Here is a 25,795-nt window from a genome sequence, read left to right on the forward strand (position 1 = left end):
GAGTTCCAGCACAAGCTATAGGTTATGAACATATACATATTTCCTTTCCACGTATATTGCTTAGAAGTGTTTCTTGAATTGAATAGTGCCTTCCTTACCCAAATTCACATGTTGAAATCTGAGTCCTGAAACTCTCTAAATGTGACCTTATTTCGAAACAGGGTTGTTGTAGAAGTAATTAGTTAAGATGTGGTCATGCTGGAGTATGGTGATTCCCTAAACCAATATGCCTGGTATCCTCCTAAAAAGGAAATTTGGACAAAGAAACAGGAAGAATGCCATGTGAAAATAAGAATTATGTTGTCACAAGCCCAGAAAGAACCAGAACCTAAGAGAGAGAACCAGAAAAGATCTTTTCCTCATGCCTTTAGAGGAGCATTGCTCTGGCAATACCTTGATTTTGACTTGACTTGTAGCCTCCAGAACTGTGAGATAATAAATTTCTGTTTTTCTAAGCTACCCAGTTAGTAATATCTTCTTATTGCAGCTCTAGAAAAATAATACAAGCATCATCACAGGTCTATAGTATGGGAGTTTGGGGTTGAATTTCTGTTAAGATCCATTCCAGGAAATGTATTAGTGCCATCCGTGGCTTATAGATTTGTTTTGCCTATGCTGCTGTTTGGGTTAGCACACATGTCAGTGTATTTTTCTATGACGTATAATACATCTGGTTTCAAGTACTTGGCTTTATCATTTACTAGCTGTGTAATTAACCTCACTGATCTTCAGTTCCCTGAGAATGATAATACTTGATCTAGAGAACCATAGGCTTATTTATGAGGATTAGGAGAGATAACAGAAGTGAAAAACAATATGGAGGCATGTAGAAGAGCATTCGAGTGCAGAGATTAAGATCAAGGGCCCTGGAACCAGGCTGCAGGAGTTCAAGTTCTACTTTTTCCTTTATTAGTTGTGTGACTGAACTATAGACTCAGCTCTACTATTTTAAAATAAGAGCTATAATAATTCCTGTGTATGAAGGCTGTTGTGAAGATGAAATAAGTCAATATATAAAGAGATTTTAGAAGAGCGGCACATAGAACATACTCATTAAATGGTATCTAACAAAACTACCTTGCAAAGTATTTTGAACCATGCAAATGTTTGATCATTGTAATTTATAGTTAAGAAATAGCTTATTGACTTTACACACCAATATTAAGTATGCATGATTACTGATTTTACACATCAGTTACTCTGACTTTCTAGCTCACTGTTCAACATACATTTCAGTATCATGTATTTTCATAACCAAGAAGAGCTAAGCAAGGATGATGACAAAAAAAGGGTTGTTATCAAGTAGATCAGGGTTTCCCCATGAGTCAAAAGAACTCCACAAGTAGAGGCTATTTCTGGTATTCATTAATCTTGTCATTTCCTTGTGTGAGAATATTTTAGAGCCAAACATTTTTGGATCATGTTATTGATCTAATATGATAACAAAAAGCAAAGCATTCAAGTAGATTTTAGAGAATTAGTTTAAAAAAAAACACTTTAAAAAATTTTTACTGAAAACCTTGTTTACATATATTTGAATGGAGATACCTTATCTATACATCACCCTCCTGGGTTACAGTAAATTAAAAAATAGTCATTCTGCTTTCTCACATTGCCATATACTTTAAGTTGAGTTTCTGGGTCAAATAAAATACTTCTATTGATAAACAGCATTTGCTTCATGTGTGTCTGGCCTCACAGAAGGAAAAGAAAGATTTTAGCATCTGGCCTTACAGAGAAGAAAGAAGCATTTTAGTAAAACACCTTCTATTAGTGTTTTTTTGTTGTTGTTGTTATTGTTGTTGTTGTTGTTGTTTTGAGGAAATAGAAATAGCTGAGACTTAAAAACAAATTAGAGTACCATGTTTATTCCATTTCATACAACTTACCCAGGAAGTATATAACTGGAGGACAGACTGTCTCAGTGCTGTGGATAAGTTATAGTCTTCAGAACTATGATGTGTTTGGTGTCCGGCCCACATAATATTAACTTCTGCAAAACACATAATTTGCAATGAGCCATGAGAATAAGAACAAAGCAACTTCCATTTTCAGTTATGCATGCTGCTCTGTTGAGTGAGGAATAAAAATCTGGAACATCTCTGTAAAAGCTGGCCAATATAATTATAATTAAAATATGCTGCCTGAAATAATTTTTGGAACCAGAGACTGTATGCACTGTAAATAAATAAAATTGAAAGCATAGCCAATAAATACGTATAGTTTATATGTTATAATTAAATGCCTCCAACAAGCTGACATTAATTCCAAAATTTACACTTTGCTAACATATTATAATATGACAGATTATAAAAGCTAGCTGGTAATGTTGTGACAATACACTCAATGGATAGTGATGATTTTTCAGCATGTGATAACATGTTTCTAACTAAAGAAAAATGATCTGATGGGAGAAATTGGTATGGAAATTTTGGAATAAAATATTAATGAAATTGTTTCCTCATGGCTTTCTGAGAAGTCTCAAAATCTGTTGGAATAAGAAGCAAAGCATAGCATAGTAGTATTTTGCACTAAGGTCTCAGATATTCTTTTATTTACAAAAATATATTAGGTAACAGTTACCTATGGTTTTCGCATACCTTACCAAAATACTAAATCATTTCTAAATTTTCCCACATAGTTTTATTTGTGTTCATAAAAAAGAAAATGATTGTTGTTTATTTTCATCAAGCACTGTACAGATTGCTTTCATACTGTCTTGGAATTCATACAGACTCCAAAGAAGAGTGGCCTTTTATAAAAATTTTTACAACCAATATGACACTGTGTTGATCCCCTAAGTAGCTGACACAAATAGTACAAGTCATTTTTTTATTCTGCCCATATTTCTAAATTGTATTGCCATTTTTCATTTCCTAACAAAATCAGAGATCAAAATGTCACATTATACTCTATTCAGTTTTAAAAAATATGTTCTTAGCTAAAGTAACTTATGTTTAGTCTTTTGCTACAAATCCACGAAATGGAATTAGCTATGTGACCTGATCATCATATCCTTGCCAGTATAGATTAGAAATTAAATCTTTGAGGCTTGGATGTATAGGAACTAACCAGTGGACCTAGAACTGGAAATATCAAGTTAATTGTCTTTGCATTTGCCGTATACTGACAGTTAAAATGCATAGTACATAGCAGAATAATTTTAGAATTTTTTATGAAAATTATAATCATATATATATATATTCAATCTGGGTAAATTTTGTCCATTTCTTTCAAAATGAAAGTTCTCTGAACAGTCTGTGTAGAGAATTACCAAACAAAATTGTTAAACAAAAAGTCTTGATAAACAAATGGTAGCTCATAGATATAAGAAGGACTTAATTCTGTATAATAAGGAATATTATGAACAGATAACAAATGCCATTTTTATTAAAGTCATATATTTTTCAGTGGAACATGTATTGTCATCAACCATCAGCAGACATGTAACTTAGATCCCAATTGGTTGGGATCATTTGTAGGATTATTTTAATCATTTGTAGGAATGACATTGTATTTCTCTGCCAGCAATTAAGGAAATTGTTCTTACACAAAAGAGAACTACTTCACCATAATGACTTCTAAAAATATCCAGTCATAATCTTTGAAATAACATAGAACTAAATTATCTGGTTTATTGATAAGCCTAATGGCTGTACCTAAGAAATATACAAAGACCCTTGTGGCACTTTACATCTTCAGATGTGAAGTGGAAGTTGATTAAGAGGTAATAAATTTGATGAATCCCCTAAAGTTTGAAAACCGCTTACAGATAGAGATCTTGAAGTAATCTAAACACCATTTTCTCTTTAGAACATACTCACTGCTAACAAACAACCCCATCAAAAAGTGGGCAAAGGATATGAACAGACATTTCTCAAAAGAAGACATTCATACAGCCAACAGACACATGAAAAAATGCTCATCATCACTGGCCATCAGAGAAATGCAAATCAAAACCACAATGAGATACCATCTCACACCAGTTAGAATGGCGATCATTAAAAAGTCAGGAAACAACAGGTGCTGGAGAGGATGTGGAGAAATAGGAACACTTTTACACTGTTGGTGGGATTGTAAACTAGTTCAACCATTATGGAAAACAGTATGGCGATTCCTCAAGGATCTAGAACTAGATGTACCATATGACCCAGCCATCCCATTACTGGGTATATACCCAAAGGATTATAAATCATGCTGCTATAAAGACACATGCACACGTATGTTTATTGCGGCACTATTCACAATAGCAAAGACTTGGAATCAACCCAAATGTCCATCAGTGACAGATTGGATTAAGAAAATGTGGCACATATACACCATGGAATACTATGCAGCCATCAAAAAGGATGAGTTTGTGTCCTTTGTAGGGACATGGATGCAGCTGGAAACCATCATTCTTAGCAAACTATCACAAGAACAGAAAACCAAACACCGCATGTTCTCACTCATAGGTGGGAACTGAACAATGAGATCACTTGGACTCAGGAAGGGGAACATCACACACCGGGGCCTATCATGGGGAGGGGGGAGGGGGGAGGGGGGAGGGATTGCATTGGGAGTTATACCTGATGTAAATGACGAGTTGATGGGTGCAGCACACCAACAAGGCACAAGTATACATATGTAACAAACCTGCACGTTATGCACATGTACCCTACAACTTAAAGTATAATAATAATAAATAAATTTAAAAAAAAAAAAAAAAAAAAAAGAACATACTCACTGCTGAACATTTTATAACTTGTGACTTATAAACCTTCATTAAAATCAATACATTGTCTAGTTTTTGACCTGTCAGGATTTGTTTTTAAAAAATTCATTCTAATGCAGCCACAAAATGAGTTAACAAGAGGATGAGCTAATCAGACGAGGTTCCATTAGAGAATTATAATATATATTGGGAGCCACTTCCTGGTACCCTCTACAGAAGCTAACCGGTGAAACAAAGAATCCACAAAGGTGGAGGTTAAAGATCTATCTCTTTAGTTGTTTCAAAAGCATTTACTTCCTATCACAAACTGTGTGTAACACAAGCCTCATTCAATGAGGTACAGCTGTACAAACAGGGCACAGTAACAGGATCCTACTGCCTCACCTCATTTTCAGAATTGGTAAAAAAACAAGGAATACTGAATTTGTTTCATAGTCTATATTCAGCTTATTGGAGGTAAATTATTGTTACAAAAGTAGTTATAAAAATGCATTTTATGGAAAGTTATTCCAGTAGTTCTTTTGTGAACAAAATGAGAAAAACTTAACAGTGCATTTATATGATCATCTTTCCTAATACTTGAATTGATGAATTATCTGTTTTAAGAAGTGAAAACAAATATTGAGGAGAAAAAGATATTATTGAGAATAAGCTTCTGTGAAAGACTTCATATAATTATACATTCTGTTCAATAATATTTTTCTTTTTCTGTAAGCAAATTATAGATAATATTAATACATATATGTTATTATAATTTTTCAATGATATAATTAGAAATAATTATGCTGCTTTCTAGTGCCAAATGTAATTCTGTATATTTTATTAATATATTGGCCAACACTTCCATTCATTTGGTCAACATTTTATGTACTGTGTGTGTGTGGTCTGTGTTGTATTTTTGAATTTCCTTTTCAATATTTTTATGAAGATGTAACTTACATACAACAAAATCCATCTTCTTTTAATGTTCGGTTCTATGAGTTTTTAACAAATGCCGTTGTTCAATGATTACTGCAATCTAGATACAGAACAATTTTACTACCCCATGGAGTTCCCCCACCGCCTTTTTGTGGTTGTGGTAGTCAGACTTCAAGATGGTTTCCTGTTTCAGATAATTCAAGTTCTGGACTTTGAACTGATAATGCAGTGGAATGAAACTTTTGGGAACAGGAAAGAAGTGAGCATCTTTTGAATGTGGGAGAAATATAAATCACTGAGGTCCAAAGGGCTAACTAGGCAACGCAGCCTCTAGAATGGCCCCCAGTGATTCCTGTCCAACGGTGTTCATGCCTTTTATAATCTCCTGTCTTTGAGTGTGAGCTAGATTTAGTGACTTTCTTCTAGTAAACAGAAATTTAGCAAAGATGATGGCATGTCACTTCTGATACCAGGTTTAAAGAAGATAGTAGCTTGTGTCTTGGCTGTCCTCTCTTACACTCAAACACTCTCTAAGAAAAAGCTGGCTACCTTGTTATGAGCGCCCTTTGAAGAAATACATATGTCAGGGAAGTGGGCTAACCAGCCAGCAAGGAACTGAGCTCCTCAGTCCAAGCCCCATGAAGAACTGAATTCTGCCAACAACCATGTAACAGAGTTTGGATGCAGATCTTTCTCCATGTGAGCAGTCCAATGACACTGCAGTCTGCAAAGACCTGAACCGACTAGCAGCAACCTCCTGAAAGAACTTGAGCCAGAGACATTCACCTAAACTATGCCCCAATTTCTAACCCACAGAAACTAGGAGATAATAAGCATTTCTTGTTTTAAGCTCCTAACTTGTTACAAGCAATAGATAATTAATGCAGTGGTCAAAAACCCCTCACTCCCACCCCCACCCCATTCTCAGTTGCTAGCATCCAATGATTTGTTTTCTTTCCTTTTAGTTTTGCCTTTTTAAGTGTATCCTGTCAATAACATCATATAGTATTTTTAGCCTTTTGAGTCTGTTGTCTTTTTTTCATTTAGCATAATGGATTAAAGATCCCTCCATTTTGCTGTTTTTATGAGTTTTTCCTTTTTATCATTAGTATTCCACTTGAATGACTATATCACAATTTCGTTTTGTTTTTATCTATTCACTAGTTGAAGAGCATTTCAGTTGTTTCCAGTTTTTGACAGATAAAATTTCTATCAAGTAGTTATTATAGAGGTTTTCTGTGGACATGAGATTTTATTTCACATGGGTAAATACGTAGGCGTGGGATTATTGAGCTGTATGATGTGCCTACATTTAGCTTGTTAAGAAACTATCAAATTGTTTTCCAAAGTGGCTGTGCCTTTTATTATTAGCATCAGCAGTGTGTGAGAGTCCAAGTTGCTCCACATCTCTGGCAGCACTTGCCATCATTAATTTTATTTGTATTTATTTGACAGCCATTATAATAGGTATGCAGTGGTATCACCTTGAAAATTTAATTTACATTGCTGTAATGACAATGGCTCTATGTACCTAATTGCCATCTATGTATCTTCTTTTTGAAGTGTCTGTTCAAAATTTGTGCCCACATTTTAAATGAGTTGTTTTCTTAAGTTTTGAGACATCTTTGTATCTTCTGCATACAAGTCCTTTATCAAACATGTGATTTGCATTTATTTTCTTCCAGACCGTAGCCTTTTTTAAATAGTGTCACATAAAGAACAAAAGTTTTAATTTTCATGAAATCCAATTTGTATACTTGACAGTTTTATTTAGCTTTCCAGTGTATATAACAAAAAACAAAGGAAATTTTTGAGAAATTTTTCAGAAAAATGAGAAATATCTAAATATTCAGAATCGAACCTTCACAGGAACTGTGAAAAATAAATTCCTGTTTATTACAAATTCCCCAGCCTCAGGTATTCTGTTATAGCAGAACAAAATGGACTAAGGCATAGCTCTTCTGTTCTATAGTCATTGTACAGTATGCTAAATGTTGCATAAAGTGCTCGTAATATGCTTTTAGTGGTGTCAAACATCACTACCATTTTGCAAAATACAATAGCAAGCTGCATGAGTCTAGAAATTACTTAATCCCAACCTTTAATTTTATAAATAATGAAAATAAAATTGAAAGGAAGAATGGAAAAAATGAGTTTTATTAAAGGAGAACTTTTTTTTTCATTTTTCTCTTTCTCAGCAGTGACTTATTTGATACACTCTCTCCTCTTTTGGATTTTGTTTTAATCCTTCAGAAATGGAGGTGACTGGGCCCAAGTGTTCTCTGGGACAATCATGGCACATCTTTGGTAATTTCAAATATGTAAAAGGCATTAAAGAGCTCAACACATGCTATTAAATGATAGTGTTAAATTTCTTGAATTGTAGCAACTGTCTTTAACAAGATATCTAAATATAAATATTGAATTTTTAAGTTTATATTGAAAACAATCATCCCTTCAAACTTGGAGATGCCCATAAAAATGAATTCTTTAAAAGTCTGTTTTGTCTTTTCTTAATAGCAAAGCATAATTGATAAATAAATATAATAAATTGAGCCAAGTAAATGAAATAAAATTAGTAACAGACTCAAGCTACCAAACTAAAGTCTAACTCAAAAATATAATAGCCCATGAATAACAATAAATATATACTACTTTCTTTCACTATTCTCTATTCATTGAATGAACTAGAAATGCCATCGATCTTATCATCATAACTTCATTCACTTCCTAAAGCAACAAATAAAGTTGGTGATGATAAAATAAATGGCATTGCTAATTCATTCAGTACATAGAAACTTTCGTCTTGTAATTTTTCTAATCTATCCTTGCTCATTTAATATCAGAACGCAAATTGCTAAGGCTGAGCCTCCATATTTTTGTTCAACATATTTTTTATATAGCCATATGTTCAGCATCATACAAAACAGGCTTATGAAGGAGCAACCAAATTTTTTACTTTATTTTTTAATTTATTTTTTATTTTTTTCAGACGGAGTCTCACACTGTCGCCCAGGCTGGGGTGCAGTGGTGCGATTTCCACTCACTGCAAGCTCCACCTCCAGGGTTCACACCATTCTCCTGCCTCAGCCTCCTGAGCAGCTGAGATTACAGGTGCCCTCCACCACGCCTGGCTAATTTTTTTGTGTGTTTGTATTTTCAGTAGAGATGCAGTTTCACTGTGTTAGCCAGGATGGTCTCGATCTCCTGACCTTGTGATCCACCCACCTCGGCCTCCCAGAGTGTTGGGATTACAGGTGTGAGCCACCGGGCCGGATGTTTGGCCACATGTAGACATTAAATAATCTCTCTGGAAGAATAAGTTCCATGAGTCTTTAGGAGTCACTTTAGGATGGCGCTAAAACTGTGACAAACACTATACCGTCCCTTTATTGTATCCTGTAATCACACTTTAAAACGTTTTTTTTTTTCTTTTTAATTTGTGTTCAGATGGAAACTTTTAAGTTCTGGTATGCAGAATTTTTAAAAAGATGTCTCCATTTGTGTGATAATATTCTCTCAAAATTTAATCAAAATAAGACGATAGATTTTTAGTATGAAGTAAAAAGTACCTTAAGAATTTATCATCTCTTCAACCTAAACTTTTGTTTCCATACAATCCAAAAGCAAGAAATAATGTGGTGCTTATTGTCATTTGAATAAAATGCTTAAAAATCTAAATAATATTGATTACAATATTATTGGTAATAATAATAAATATCAGAGATTATAAACACATAAAAGCAAGAATGCTTATCATGTAGTAGGCCATATTTAGAACACTTTACAGGCATTAACTCATACAGTTCCCAGAACTGAACTAGAAGGTAGATATTTTTATAGTTCCCACTTTATAGATGAGGAAACAGAGATACAATAATATTTAATAACTTACATAATGATTATTCCTGTTACATATTAATAATTTTTTATTTGTTGCAGAGACTATATTTTCTAGCCCCTTACCACCTTGATGGGTTTATGGAACTGTTTCATAATGATGCAGTGTGAGGGACAATCACATGTTTTACTTTGAGCCAAGGTAAAGAACTGGTGTGCCTTCTTCACCATCTCTCTGTTCCTCTCTAACAGCAATCAACATGATGAATATTTAGCAGAGAACACTAAAGCCCTAGGGTATGCAAAGATACCAGATGGAAGGATTCTGGGTCCCTCAATGACAGCATGGAGCAGAGTATCCCCTGACCCATACTGAACAAGGCTGTGAATGAAAAATAAATATTCATTGTGCTAATTCACTGGGATTTGCTATTGCTCAGTGAACTAACTGTAATACATCCTCACTATTATTTTTTTATTAATACATATGAATGTGGTGCAATAACCACAAATATCAGTGATTTATCAGTCTATCTTCTTCACTCAGTTTCTTACAGACTGTGTTCTATAGGGAAAGCACTTCCTAGGAAACTAGTAAGCTGGTGCCTATGTTTCTAAAAGTAACGAACTAGTATAGCTCAAAGTAACATATTTTCTTATCATCAACCTTTCAAAGTTACTGCTACAAAGAGATGTCTATAGAAAATTGAGAACATGACCAGCCACGATAGCTACGCCCGTCATCCCAGCACTTTGGGAGGCCAAGGTGAGCAGATCACGAGATCAAGAGATCAAGACCATCCTGGCCAACATGGTGAAACCCCATCTCTACTAAAAATACAAAAATTAGCTGGGTGTGGTGGCGTGTGCCTGCAGTCCCAGCTACTTGGGAGGCTGAGGCAGGATAATCGGTTGGACCCAGGAAGCGGAGGTCGCAGTAAGCCAAGATCGTATCACTGCACTCCAGCCTGGTGACAGAGTGAGATTCCGTCTCAAAAGAAGAAAAAAAAAAAAGAAAATCCAGAACATATCCTGTAGCTTTTCCCTCCCTCCCTTCCTTCTGCTACTTTGAATCATTCTTCACTTAGTTCTCTGCCTCTTGCCTTTGGCAGTTGTGTTTAACGAAACATGTCAAAGAAAGAAAAACAGTGCTCATATCTTATCAGTAGTGGCTGCAAGTCCCATTTCCATTGTCCTCTTACAGTGCCCACTTATTTTCAACAGTTTCTGGTCTTATACCCTTGTCCTTTGAGCGTCACCGTGCTTTGAAAAGCCCAAGTCTGGCTATTTGTTTTTCCCAAAATGTAGGTTAATTTTATTTTTGTGGCCCAAAGACCCACCATTATATCAGTTATGTATGATTTTATCTTTCCCTTTACTACCTACAAATATTAAGAATTGGGTAATACAGTGTAAAACATGCCAGGTCAAGGAGCAAGAACAAGAAATTTTGAACTTTACCAGGAGCTCATGCTAGGAACTGGGATGAGACCCTCCCCCGCCGACCCCGTCTCTTGCTTCCAATCTCTCCCCACACTTTATCTAACCCCTTCCAAACTAGAGCCTTGTCCAAAACCACAAAACACCAAACCAGCTGTATTTTGAAAATAAATGTGTATTTCCCTTAGTCTGCCTTAGGCAAGTGAAAGAGAAAGTGAGAGAGGGTTTCTGATCTCACTGCAAAAACAGACAAAGAGAGATGCCTGTGGGCTTCCCAAGTTTAAGGACTAACAGCAGTCCCCTCTTAAAATATTATTGAATATGGTACTTATGTCCAATAAGTACCAGTATTTCCATTTCATGATGAGTTATATGTCTTTATACAGGCAGATCTGAGAACACAAGCTCACAAACATGGATTTCGTTGAGAAAAGGTGCTTCAAATTCCTAAAAGCCAGTTTACCACCAAGATTCCTGAATACCACTCAGTCATAGGAGATTATTGCTCATATATATGTTTTGGAAACCAGAAAAGGGAAGAATGAAAGTGAATCTGTGAAGAGAAAGGAGAAATGAGGTACATTTTCTCAAGAAATTAATGAGACAGAGAAAAGCCACAATGTAATTTGTATATACACAAATACATTTTGTGTGTATTGTGCATCTCTGTGTGTATTTATGTGTATTTGCTAAGGTAGAAAAAACAGGTATAATAAACACTCATAGCTTCATCTTATTTTCCATATTTAAGTGTTACAGATATGTAGTACGGTGCTCATGGTTTCACCTATGGGCAGATGAAAAAGAAACTGTGTTGGTTATGTGTGAGAGCCGAGAGAGCTCCACATTATAGTTACCATTCAAAGCAGAGTGAGCTTTATTACATGTTGCCAGCCTCTGCAATACTTGCAACCCAGGAGATGAAGTGGTTGCCTACTAACCAAGAAAAAAATGTGTAAAATTTAACTTTATTGACCAATCTATTACAAAGTTATATTTAAGGTTAATAGAAAGTAATGTTATGGATAAGACAGTCTGATTTCAAGTTATACTCCTTTTTCTCTTAGCTCCATCATTCCCATTTGTATCCATTGACAGTCATTTGTGTGCTGATAATGGCCAATACCAAATAATTACCTAGATCTCTCGATTTGAACTTAGACTTCCTTAGCCCTAGGCCATGTGCCTGGTAATTTGTTAGGGGATCCTAAATAATATTTTTGATGGCGTGCATAAAGAGCTTTTCCTCCCTAAATAGAATATGTGTTATTTAAAACAAAGCATTCTAAAGTAGTATGAATACTGGAATTTCCAGAAATGTAACAGGCCAGTGAAGAAATGTTTTTGAATAAGGGAGATTACTATATTTCTCAAACATAAGGAAAACCAGTCGTGTACATAGGAAAACAGTCCTTCTCTGCAAAAGTGGTCATGATTAGATAAAAACACTTTGAAATAAAATTTATCAGTACTACATTATAAAATAATTATGAATTTGACAGTTTTTATGTTGCCTGAAAATCTTTTATCTACTTAATGAAACCAAATTCTGGTGCACTTTGTTCCTGGTTGTCAGCACTAACATTAACACCATGACTTTGGTTTGGGTGCAGTTAAGGATTTTATCATGCTTAAATACATTCAAAAGGAGTTCACATGCTTTACATAGATTGAAAGCAAGAAATCTTCCAAAGCATTTAATGACATGTATTTGGCAGCCATAATAACCTGAGTAGCACAATTAGGAGGCAGAAATCATGGGAGAACTGTCTTGATGTCAATAGAGTTAGCTAGGATTGGCAAGCACTCGTAAAACACTCCTCCCGTGCAGCACACTTGCCTGCGGTGAGACACAATGAACTTCTGCCATATTATATTTGGAAAAATGCTTTATATAATTTGTCTCCACAAGCTACAGAATCCATTTTGAAAGGATACCAACATAAGGAAAGCGAAACAACCAGGAATTGTTAGCAAAAGACAAGAAAGTAGAAAAAAAAAGAGCACTGAAATTACTAGGTAGAAAGTAACTGCAATCTCTCTTCATTCCTCCCTAATGAGCCTCCTGAGTGGATGTATATTACCCCTGTCAACAAAATCTTACCAGGATCTCTTCGCTACTAATAAGGACTCCCTATTTGTCTTAATATTTGTCTTGGTATTCTGAAACTAACGTTAGAACTTCATAGCAAATGAGTGTGGCTTTCAGAATAGAAACTTTCAGTGTTACTGAATTTGCAAGGAATAAGGCTGTGTCCGATGAAAGTGCCAGATTGGGCCGGGCGTGGTGGCTCACGCCTGTAATCCCAGCACTTTGGGAGGCTGAGGTGGGCAGATCACGAGGTCAGGAGATCCAGACCATCCTGGCTAACACGGTGAAACCTGGTCTCTACTAAAAGATACAAAAAATTAGCTGGGCATGGTGGCAGGTGCCTGTAGTTCCAGCTACTTGGGAGGCTGAGGCAGGAGAATGGTGTGAACCTGGGAGACAGAGCTTGCAGTGAGCTGAGATCATGCCACTGCACTCCAGCCTGGGCAACAGAGCAGGACTCCATCTCCAAAAAACAAAACAACAACAACAAAAAAAAAAAAAAAAAAAAAAGAAAGAAAGGAAAAGAAAAGAAAAGAAAGTGCCATACTGAATCAGAACTGAATAATGCCCTCATTGAAACAGGTTGGTCTATCCTTTGCTAATGATGTCATATAGATTAGCATTGTCAGTGGTCTTTGAAAAAGCAATCTGACCCTGTGATAGATTTCTGTCTGTGCATTTAGAAATTTTGTTCCTCACTCTATTATTACCAATTATAGATGTTGTTATTTTGATAACTTAGTTTGTTCTTTCCTCTGTTCCTTTCATGGTACTCCTTAAATCTGAATGTATGTCTGGTTTTAAAGGTGCAATACCAGTGACTATCAGGTCTTGCTACAACAGGAGGAAGAGGTCTTATGTAATATTCTTTGACCTTTTGACATTGAGAGATGGAAGGTTTTATGTAGGAACATTTCCCCCATTATTCTAGTACAGGTAACCTCATATCCTACCCCTTTTATTCCCCAACCTTGACCCTTGAATGACATTACATCCAAACCCAAATCTATTTACTAACTGAATTTATTCCCTTCTGCCCATGCTTGCTCTTTTTGCTTTTTGGTCTCATACTGATACAGGAGGAGGGCAGGGTAGTGCTGGGAAGGGAAAGGCATGGTCCACTCCACCCACGAGGCCTGTATCCACAGGCTTAGATGAGGACAGACACTCCTGCCTTCATGCCCAAATGTTGCATTTCCCAAGACCACCTTGACCTGCCGCACCCCCATCCTGTGCCTATAAAAATCCTGAGACCCTAGTGGACAGAGACACAAGCAGCTGGACATCGAGAGGAACACACAAGTGGAAGAAGACACAAGTGGCTGGATGTCAGGAGGAAGGCACCAGTGTAAGAGCACACTAACAGTTGCTAGCAGGCAGCAGGCCATCAACCAGCAGAATGATGCAGAGTTTGCCTGGGGAGGTCAGAGGGCAGCCCAGGCTGCTGAGTGGCCCGACTCCAGAGAAAACCAACTTCCCACTCCATCTCCCTTCTGGCTTCCCCATCTGCTGAGAGCTACTTCCACTCAATAAAACCTTGCACTCATTCTCCAAGTCCACCTGTGTTCCAATTCTTCTGGTACACCAAGACAGGAAGCCCCGGGATACAGAAAACCCTCTGTCCTTGTGATGAGGCAGGGCGTCTAATTGAGCTGATAAACATAAGCTAGGAGCTGTAAAGATTCACCCCTAGATGCTGTTGTGGGGTTGGAGCCCCACAGCCTGCCCATCTGCATGTTCCCCCTAGAGCTTTCAGCAGCAGGGCACCAAAGAAGCAAGCCACGCCCCATTGCATGCCCTGCAAGGGGCCAAGGGAACTTCTCTTGTTTCAGTACTTTGACTATTATACCTTTAATTACTCCCCTCCTAACTCCCACCAAGATTTCATTATTGGTTTTCATCAATCCACTGTATTGTCAGCATCCTTCCTTTGCTGTTCTATAACTACTTCCCTAGATTGATGCCTTATTACCTCATTACCATTAACAGGTACTCAGTGAATGGTATCTGTGTATGAGATGTGCTGTCCATGTGGCACTCAAAATCTAGTGCAGGCATCAGCAAACTGTCACCATAAAACAAACCCTGCCCCACTTGATTCGTACCGCCAGAGAGCTAAGAATGATTTTTACATTTTCAAATATCTGAACTAAAATCAGAAGAGTAATAGTTTATGACACATAAATATTATATTGAAAAAATCTGTATCTTCCTCCTTCTCATGTACCATTCTCTGAGCTTTTTGAACACTCTCAGCACTTTCATGGTTCCTTCTCTTTGTGCCATCTGTCAAAATATTCTTCACCTTTCAAGAACTATTGCATATGTCATTTTCTTCAAGAAACTATCTTTAATCCTCCTCAGCCAAAAGTGTTATGCAATGCTTATTATCCTTAGACCTAAGGACAGTATTAACATTACTAATACTCTACTATTTTGCATCCATCACTATTTCATAAGCTTCTTAATGATAGGGAACTTAATTTATTCATCTTCGTTTTTTCCACAGCATCTACCATTGTGTCTTTATATAGTATCGAGTATATTTGTCTTAATTAAGCATATGCTAATCAGGTAAAATTGGTTCATATCAATGATCAATAACCCAATCACACTATTTTATTTGCTAAATACATGCATTTTTGTTAGCAAAATTATTCCTTTTTGTAATATTCCTTTCCCTTTACACTGATTCCTTCTCCCTAATTTCAGTTATATCCAAACATTCCACTTTGGAAAACATGTTCACTTGACCCTCCCATTCCCTAATTTGTTTTTATCTCCAGCATGAGAAAAGAATGAACTATTTACTCCCTTACCTCCCATTCTTTCTTAAGCTCATTGTTAATGTCACTTGAATCTTTCCAAAGCAATTATTGGCCTTTTTGCAAAAACCAAAGGCCTCCCTTTAGATGCCGTTCTATTTGAACTTTCTAAAACATTTGACCACTTCTTCTGTTTTGAAAAATCTTTTCCTTTGGCATGAGTAACATTCCTTGCTCCTGGTTCTCCTCCATCTCTGCTCCAACTGGGTGCATTTCCGTGATTTCCTCCTTTGTTCTCATCTGACTTTAAAAGATCAACTCTTGTTTTTCTCAACTCCTGAGTCTGCTGGTTTTTCATGGCTGTCCTATCACCTACAATGATTTCAATCAGCACGTATCCAAAAGTTGATGGTTCCCAAGTATGTATCTGCAGCCCTCTGTTGAACTCTAGACCTGATTTCCTTTTGGAAATTATTTGCATACTATTCTCTGAATCTATCTCATTGCCTTTCTGCTTTTCCCCTGTTTTACTTTCTTGCTTAATGACATCATCATCATCTTGATCACCCAGGACAGAGAGCTGATATCTAGGGAGGATTTCAAAGATGACACTCAATCTCAGAGCTTTATTGTATTCTTCTGACTTCCCTTTATGTGTTTGTGCACTTCTTAGCACATAATCAGGGCAAAAGCCAATATTTTTGAATGAATAATTTTTTAAAATACTTAACATTAGTTGTGATAGTGTCTTTTAATACACTGTAACAAACATGTCTAAAACTTGTTTATTACTAACAAATAATTGTATATTTGAGAAAACTATGAAGAGAAATGTGAAAAAGCAAAGGTAACATAGAAAAACATCAGTATTGGTGCAGGTCAATAATAATGTGTAAGAGAGTCTTTTATCAAAGATTTGATATTTTAAAGGAAAAGTTCATAAGAACATTCAAAACTGTATTGGACACGTTAAACTTCTATAATGATGAGATAGCTCTCAAAGGATATTTTCATCTATTTCAACAAAGTACATTCAATATTATCACATGGTATATTGCTGTTCCTTTGGTCCTGAGGTTAGAATATCAAACTTGGAGCCCACCCCCCTGCATGCTATTTATACATTTCTTCACCATTTACAGGATGCCACTGCTAGGGCTGCTTCACTTGCTCATAATTAAGCTTATCCCATGATAAAATTAATCCTTAATTGAAGATATTTAATAGATCATTTTTGATACACTTTTGAGATTGGGAAAATATGAATGTGATATATTACTCTTATTAGTCATAGTTTCTCTTCAGAAACATCCAACATAAAATAAAACAAAGAATATGACTACACAAAATGTCCCAGACATTTTTAAGTTCCCAAACAGAAAAGAAAGAAATGGTCAAAACATATAGGGATGTTCATGTGGTTCTGTTGCTACGTAGTCCTCACCTGTTCTTAAAATCTAAAGGAAGTCAGTCATGACTTCCATGAACCTCTTCCCTGCCTCTCTTCTGCCACGCCAAAGATGTGTGGTCATACTGTAAACTGGACTTAATCCTATCCCATCAAATACAATACAAAAAATCATTATTGAAAAAATAACAATTTCCTTGGAGTACTATTTTGTATTTAAATACCATTTTGAAAACAAGTTGTTGAAAACATCTTATAATATCATTAGTGTCGCAAAGTGTTATTTTCAAAACTATTGTATGTGTGATGAAGATCCAATTAAATTGCAAAATATCTAAAAGGTCATGAAGCAAAATATTGTCAAAGCCTAAGGCCCATGTAGAACAGTCAGATAACAGCGAGTAATGGATAGCTTGCCTTGATCTCTAAGCTTTGCAGTGCAATGTGAATTTGAGCAGTCACAGATGTATTCATAGGTAACAAGACAAATTAGTATAAATGAAAACAATGATTTAAGTACATTTCTCCTAGTAATTCTCTCTGTCCCTGTGATCAACTTGTATGAAACATTGCCCATCGTAAATAGATGCAATTATATAAATCAACTTAAAAATATCAATAAATGACAAAAAAAAAAAAAACAGCTCTTCTGGCATTGCAGAGTTGCATAATATGATTTCTTACAATGATGTCACATTTGATGCTGCAGACCATGTGAAGCAGATTAACTGTGACCAAATTTCATTCTTCTGTAAGGCCAGCTGATATGCACATGTAAAACATGAGACACACACATACTTTGAGATGAAATTACATGATTCTCAAATGTTATGCCATACATAATTCAAACCTCATAAATATCTATCTTAAAAAAATAGATTGCTTTTAGTTGTTTTTCTAAACAACCAACATGGCAATTTAAGTAATTTCAGTGCATATTTATCCTTGAGAGACTTATTAGAAAACTGCTCTGGTAGCATTTTTGGCAGCTAGATAATGCCTCGTTTGTTCTTTGTAAAGAGTTTTTATTTTCATGTGTTCTTTCTGGGCTGTCTTTAAGGAAAGATTGATGTCTGGTGTCACTGCTAGGAAGTGCAAACTGTTCAGGCTCACTGCAATCTATGTTCTCATCCTCTTGCTCTGCAGGATATCACATACTTTGTCAGCCAGTATCCAGAAGGGAAGTTCTTTAATGGCAATAAGTGATCCCAATGACATCTTCCCCACAACACTCAAAACTCTTAGTAGTTGGACACTGAGCCACCAAAAGGTGAGATGAAAGGGAGTAAATGAATATTGTAGCTGAAAGGTTAGATAAACAGCACTATTGCTGTTTATGCTAAAAGAGATTGAAAAGTCAAAGTTTCCTCTATCATTAAAATTTTTCCTAAAATGTCATCCCCATAATAACCTGGGAGAATATGGATCGACTTAATAACATCTTGATCCTTTTTTCCCAGACATAAGAGTTTAGTGATCAATTGTGTTAAAAATAGCAATTGTCAGTATGCATTTTAGAAGTAATTTCTACATTATAACATGTTCCAGCTATACCTCCACCCCTATGGAGAATAGAGCAATCGGAGTGAACCCTTTCAGTGTAAGTAAAATGAAAGGAATTCACATAAGTTGACATAAAACAGGTGTTTAAGAACCATTGAACCCCATAGTGGGATAAAGTGCTATTATAGAAGCAAGACATTCAGAAGCTGTGTAATCATGGCAAAGTCATTCAAAGTCTGCAATGTTCTCATTTCTTTCTCTTTTTTTTTTAATTATTTTTTTTTAGATAGAGTCTCACTCTGTCACCCAGGCTAGAGTGCAGTGGCACGATCTCGGCTCACTGCAACCTCCACCTCACAGGTTCAAGTGATTCTCCTGCCTCAGCCTCCCAAGTAGCTGGGACTGCAGACACGCGCCACCACGCCTGGCTAATTTTTGTTTATTTTTTTTTTTTTCAGTAGAGACAGGGTTTCACCATGTTGGCCAGGCTGGTCTTGAACTCCTAACCTCAAGTGATCCACCTACCTCGGCCTCCCAAAGGGCTGAGAGTATAGGCGTGAGCCACTGGGTCCAGCCTGCAATGTTCTCATTTCTATGAGTGAGTTAAGGTATTGTCTTTCATAAAGAACCATGTAACGATATTCACAATATCAAGCAGAAATAGAATGTGGGGTTTGGTTCTTACAGATTATTTGAATTCTGATTGATAACAAACATTCTTTTGATTGCTTCATGTTACAAATGTCAAAATCATCAAACCCAGTGAAAACAATGCACTGTGTAGGGATTTGACCTTGGTCTTATCATCTCTGTGCTTTAAGCAATAGACCTAATCCTTTGAACCATCCAATGAAATGGACTGCTATGGTCTGAATGTTTGTGTCCTTCCAAAACTCGTATGTTGAAATCCTTACCTAGAGGTGATTGTATTTGCAGATGGGGCATTTTAGAGGTGATGCCCTTTGTAAAGCTATTTGGAAGATAATTAGAAGCTTAGAGAATAGGGTTAGTGCCCTTCTAAAAGAGACTCCAAAGAGATCCCGTACCCCTTCTGTCCTATGAGTTTACAATGAAAAGATGTTCATCTATGGACCAGGAAGTGGGCCCTTACTAGACACCTAATCTGCTGACACCTTCATCTTGGACTTCCTAGACTCTAGAACTGTAAAATAAACTTCTAATGTTTATTAGTCACTTGGTTTATGGAATTTTATTGTAGCAGTGCAAAGGGACTAAGATATTAATGTTCGTTTAATTTCAAGTAAAAGCTTTAAGCATAAAAGTTAAAATTGACCCTACAAACAATGACTAATTTCTCTATTGATTTTAAAAATTGTGTTTTTTTCAGTTTTTGCCTAGGCCATTGCCAAGATTTTAGAAAATATAAGCAAAATTCTGCCATAATTTTAAATTTTGCTTTTGAATTAAGAACACTACAAATCCACTATTTTTTAAAAGATGGAAGAAAGAGTAAAGACTGAAAAAATGCGTGCAGTCAGCTGTGAGGAGAGTTGAAGGTGGTTTGAAGGAGAGATATAAAAGATAACATACATTGAAAAATTAAAATATGTAGAGAACTGAGCAGGTACCTGAGATTATTTCTGTCAATCCTTACAATGTGTTAGCTCTTGTTGTCACTGTTTTAAGGAAGAGGAAATTGTAGAAACGACTTTTCAAGATCATAGCTACTAAGTATTAGAGCTGGAGTTTAAATCCAGACTTATTTGGCACCAGAGCCAGCATTCTTTCTGGAGTTATGATACAGGTATTTGACCTCTCCTTTCTATGTTAAAGAACCTACAGATAAGTAACGCAACGTTTGTTGTTTAGATGGAAAAAGAAGAGCAACACCTTCATACAAAAAGGTAAACAATAGAAAATAGTAAACCACTAGTGCCAGATTAGTTGTGCAAACATTATTTATAATGAAGTTCAATATACAGCTGAGACTTGATTGACCAAGTTAATCCTCAGAAAGGGATAGAGTTTCTGTCTGAATGTTAAAATAGTAATTCCCTACAAGCCTGAAGTTTAGCATATTAAGAGTGCTTCTCTCTCTCTCTCTCTTTCTCTCTCTCTCTCTCTCTCTCTCTCTGTACATGTATAAACATATACAGCCATGTGCCACATAATGCTTTTCTGGTTAAGGACAGACCACATATATCACAGTGGTCCCATAAGATTATAACACCACATTTTGATCATTCCTTTTCTATGTATAAATATGTTTAGATATACAAATAATTACCATTGTCTTACAATTGCCTACATTATTCAGTACGGTAACATGCTGCACACGGTTTGTAGCCTAAGGTGTGTAATGGCTATGCCATCTAGGTTTGTGTAAGTATACTCTCTGAGGTTTGCATGGCAGAATTGTCTAACAGCACATTACAGTGCAGTGTATCTGTTATAGTTTGCCTTCTTTTAAAACAAATTCAGAACATAGACATTGATATTAACCCAGTAGATGTTGGTTTAAAAGTACTACTTATTTTTTTAAAAATCATGTCATGTGCGTTTTTAGGAACCATTACTAATGAGTAAAGTGAAAGTCTACACAATATGAACAACTTAATAATGTCCCACTTAAAAAAGAAAAATAGGATTTGAACATCACTTGTTTTAAATAAAGAGGCACCACTTAAACCACATTTTAAGAACACCTCTTTTCAAATTTAACCACAATTGTTCAACGCTTTTTTTCCAATTTAATTTACATAATCATGCAACTTGGTTATTTAAAACCCTTAGTAAATTTTTAGTAAAGTATTACAAATGTGATTGATTGCATCAACTAAACATTTTTAATTTCTATTTCAGGGCCGGGCATGGTGGCTCACGTCTGTAATCCCAGCGCTTTGGGAGGCCGAGGCAAGTGTATCACAAAGTCAAGAGATCAAGACCATCCTCGCTAACATGGTGAAACCCCGTCTGTACTAAAAATACACAAAATTAGCCAGGCGTGGTGGCAGGAGCCTGTAGTCCCAGCTACTTGGGAGGCTGAGGCAGAAGAATGGCGTGAACCCGGGAGGCAGAGCTTGCAGTGAGCTGAGATCGTGCCACTGCACTCCAGCCAGGGCAACAGAGCGCGACTCTGTCTCAAAAAAAAAAAAAATTTATTTCAGTTAATTAAATTTACTGAAAATATTAATTTTTCCTTAACATATTTATGCTAGTGTTCTGAAAATTTTACCACAAATACTTGTTCAAATATTTTTATGTAGAAAGAAAAGACCAAGACTATCTTTGTAGTTCAGAGAAATATTTACACAAATAGTATCATGAATTTTGGTTTGTCTATTCACAATCACACACATACATACACACACAACATGTCTGATATTATTCTGGATGCATAAAGCTCTTGGCTTCTACAATTGAGTAACAAAATGTGCTCACAGAAAAAAAATGCTCATGAACGTATGTAACTTCCTTTGGTTTTACTGAAAGGCCTATTGCTGACTTATTCACTCTCCTTTAATAAAACCAACTCAGTAGGCAAGTTTCTTACATTTGAACAACATAGAAATCCAAACATGAATATTAATAAGAAAATTAAATAATTTTAGGCAATACTTTGAATGGGGCAAAAATGAAATTAGAACTGAAGCAAAGAAAAATCTTCAATAGATTATGCTAACTGTTGTTAATTATTTAATAACATTGTTTTACATCCGTGAAAAACGAAGGTAAATATGTTAGAAAAATTGCCTATTGTCACATTTTACTATATGAAAATAAAAAAAAAGTAGCAGAAGACATTTACATTCCATCCTTTCATGTCTTTCATCTAGAATTTTAGCTGGGTTTCTGTAGCCCTTTCATTAAGGGAAGCAAGCGATTTTATAGAGAGAGCTATATAGATACATATTTGTCAGTGGAAATGAAACCTGATGTGATATAAAATTATTTTCAGTGTAATGGAAAATCTAAGACTCAAAGAAGATGTTTATAATTTTTGCCTACATTTTAAGAAAGTAAAATGATTCCAATCTTTATACAATTGGTGATGAATTCTGGGTAATTATAAACACTAGTTAATAGAGAGTGTCTCAGACTATTTGACTGCTATAACAAAATACTTTAAACTGGAAAAGTTTTAACCAATGGAAATGTATTGCTCACAGCTCTTGAGGCTGGGAATTCTAAGATGAAGGCACCAGCAGATTCAGGGTCTAGGTGGGGGTTTGTTCACTCTCTTCTTACATGGTGGACGAGCAGACAAATTCCCTCAGGTCTCCTTTCTATCAGAATTAATAAGTGATTTCTGTGACCCCTCTATTTGTAAAACACTGCTTATCCTACACAAAATGTAACTCAAAATAGGTCAAAGACCTAAGAGTGATAAAAGAAAAACTTCGTCAGAATTAAATTTAAAGGAGTTTAATTGAGTTAAGAATGATTCACAAATTGGGAAGTCCCCAGAATCACAGCTGATTCACAGAGACTCCAACACAGCGGAAGAAGATTGATAGACAAAAAATGGTAACTGGCGAACAGAAATGGGAAGGAAGGTACAGAACAGCTGAGTTGCTTACAGGTTGGCATTTGCCTTACTTATTTGAACACGGTTTGAACACCCAGCAGTGTATGAATGGTTGAACGACAGCTGTTGGGATTGGCCAAAACACAGCTATTGTTAGAGGTGCATACTCCTAAGTTAGGTTTTCGATCTTGTCTGTCTATTGAGCTAGGTTGCAGTTCACCTACAAGGACTCAAATATACAAGTACAGAGTCCTTCTCAGGCCATATTTAGATTTCTTTAACAAGAGATAAAACTATATAACTCTTAAAGGAAAATATAAATGTATATGTTCATGACATTGGATTAGGCAATGGTCTCTTGGATACGATACCAGAAGCCCAAGCAAAGAGAAAGAATATATAGATATATTACACTTCATGGAATTTAAAAAATTTTTGTATATTAAATAATACTATCAAAAAATGGAAAAGACCATCCACAGAATGGAAGAAATGTTTACAAATAAAATACCCGATAAAGGCCTAGTATTTGGAATATATAAAGAACTCTTACAACTGAAAATAGAAAAACACACAGTCTGATTTTTAAATGGGCAATGTATTTCAATAGAAATTTATCCAAAGAAGATATACAGATGTTCAGTAAGCACATAAAAATGCATAATGTCATTAGTTATTAGGAAAATGCAAATCAAAATCACAATTATATACCACTTAGCATCTATAAGATGGCTATAATAAAAAAGATGAACACTATTAAATGTTAGTGAGGATATGGAGAAGTTAGAATACTGATACATTGCTGGTGTGTATGTAAAATGGTGCAGCTGCTTTGGAAAACAGTTTCACAGTTCTTCAATAAGTAAAACAGTTCCCATATGATTCTGAAATTCTGTTTTTAGGTATATATTCAAGAAAATTTAAAGTACACGTTCACACACATCTTGCACACAGATGCACTTCACAGCCTTATTTAGAGTAGCCAAAAAGTGGAAACAACCCAAATGTCCATGATAAATGGATAAATAAATTGTGGTATGTCTGTACAGTGGAATATTAGCAAGCCATAAAGGGATGAGGTGATACATGCCGCACTGTGAATGAACTTGGAAATGTTATGCTAAGTGAAAGTGGCCAGATACAAAAGGCCTTATCTTGAATGATTTCATTTATATGAAATGTTCAAAATAGGGAACTCCACAAAGACAGAAAGTAGATTAGTGGCTGCCAAGGGTGAGGGAGGGAGGGGAAATGGGAATTCATTTCTAATGGGCACCAGGTTTCCTTGGAGGGATGAAAATGTTCTGGAATTAGAAAGTAGAGATGGTGGCACAACCTGTGAATATGCCAAAAGTCACTGAACGGCACAGTGTAAGAAGGCAAATGTTATGGTGTGTTAATTATATCTCAATAAATTAAAATAAAAACTTCTGGGAAGGAGAGTAAAGAAAGGGGAAAAAGGAAGCTTTTATACGTGGTCTTTAATATGTCTTTTCACTTAACTAAAGCAAAAGGAAAAACTAAAACCAAGTCTATTCTGAGTAATGTGGACCAATAGATGATTGCCTCTTGCCTTTGAAACAACTTGGCAGTATAGTGGAGAAGGCAGACAGAGTGTAACAGAACACCATACAAGTCAGGCTGCAAAAAATGCTGCCTTAACAAACAGTTGAGATATAAAAAGAGGGAAGAAGAAAAAGCAATTCATTCCAACACAGAGCTAGAGATGGTTTCACAGAGCAGATAAATTCAGACCAGGTCTTGAAGAATTTCTCCCGGTAAAAAAAACTTATTTCAGGCAAAGGAAAATACGAAAGTCAGAAAAACCTAGAAGGTGAAAAACATCTGGAGAACAATGAGCACTCTTGCAGGCTTAGAGCTTCAGCTTGTGGAGCTGAGCAGGTCAGTACAGGATATTTGTGGCAGCAGGGTCAATGGAAGGGTCTGCCAACAGGTTTGGAGGACACAGACATGGCTTCTCATCCCAGCTCCACTACCTAAGGTGCTGAAAGACCTTCCACAAAGTAGCCACTCTGAGTCTCAGGGATTTTATATTTTATTATATATAATATTTTACTATATAATACCTATTATGTAATATATAAACATATAATTATATATTATAAACATAATATATATTTTTAACGTATATACATAAAATATATATTTATATATATACTATATATATATATATCACTAGAGAGAAGTTTGAGAGAACTTAATGACACATGTGGAATGCTACCTTATCCTCAGCCATATACTATGTACACATAAATATTATTTTTCTCTAGAAAAGTAAATATATGCTCATTGTAGAGAATTTGAAAAGTTGAAAGAAAGGGATAAAAACACACTCTAACTTAAGTTCTAGAGGTCTAATATACAAGTGTGGGGACGATAGTTAATAATATTATTGTACATTATTGTAAAATATTATTATACAATAATAACATTATTGTATAATGTATGGTATACTTGAAATTTGCTTGCTTTTGCTTGAAATGTGCTTGAATGTGCTTGAAATTTCCTACCAGAATAGATCTTAAGTGTTCTCACCACACACACACACACACACACAGAAACACACAAGTGGCAACTATGTGAAGAGATAGATATGTTAATTAGT

At 35.7% G+C, this 25,795-nt stretch overlaps 1 protein-coding gene across 2 annotated transcripts in view; it reads right to left on the reverse strand.

Moving 5' to 3' along the window:
- Positions 1–25,795, reverse strand: part of AGMO (alkylglycerol monooxygenase) — a 351,653-nt gene that overhangs the window by 227,818 nt on the left and 98,040 nt on the right. For both annotated transcript variants that reach the window (XM_050783055.1, XM_050783056.1), the window contains exon 4: positions 1,890–1,993. In XM_050783055.1, coding sequence (XP_050639012.1) covers positions 1,890–1,993 — 104 coding nt within the window. The remainder of the gene's footprint in view (positions 1–1,889; positions 1,994–25,795) is intronic.

The sequence above is a fragment of the Macaca thibetana genome, chromosome 3, assembly GCF_024542745.1.
Source record: "Macaca thibetana thibetana isolate TM-01 chromosome 3, ASM2454274v1, whole genome shotgun sequence".
In the NCBI taxonomy this organism is placed as follows: Eukaryota; Metazoa; Chordata; class Mammalia; order Primates; family Cercopithecidae; genus Macaca; species Macaca thibetana.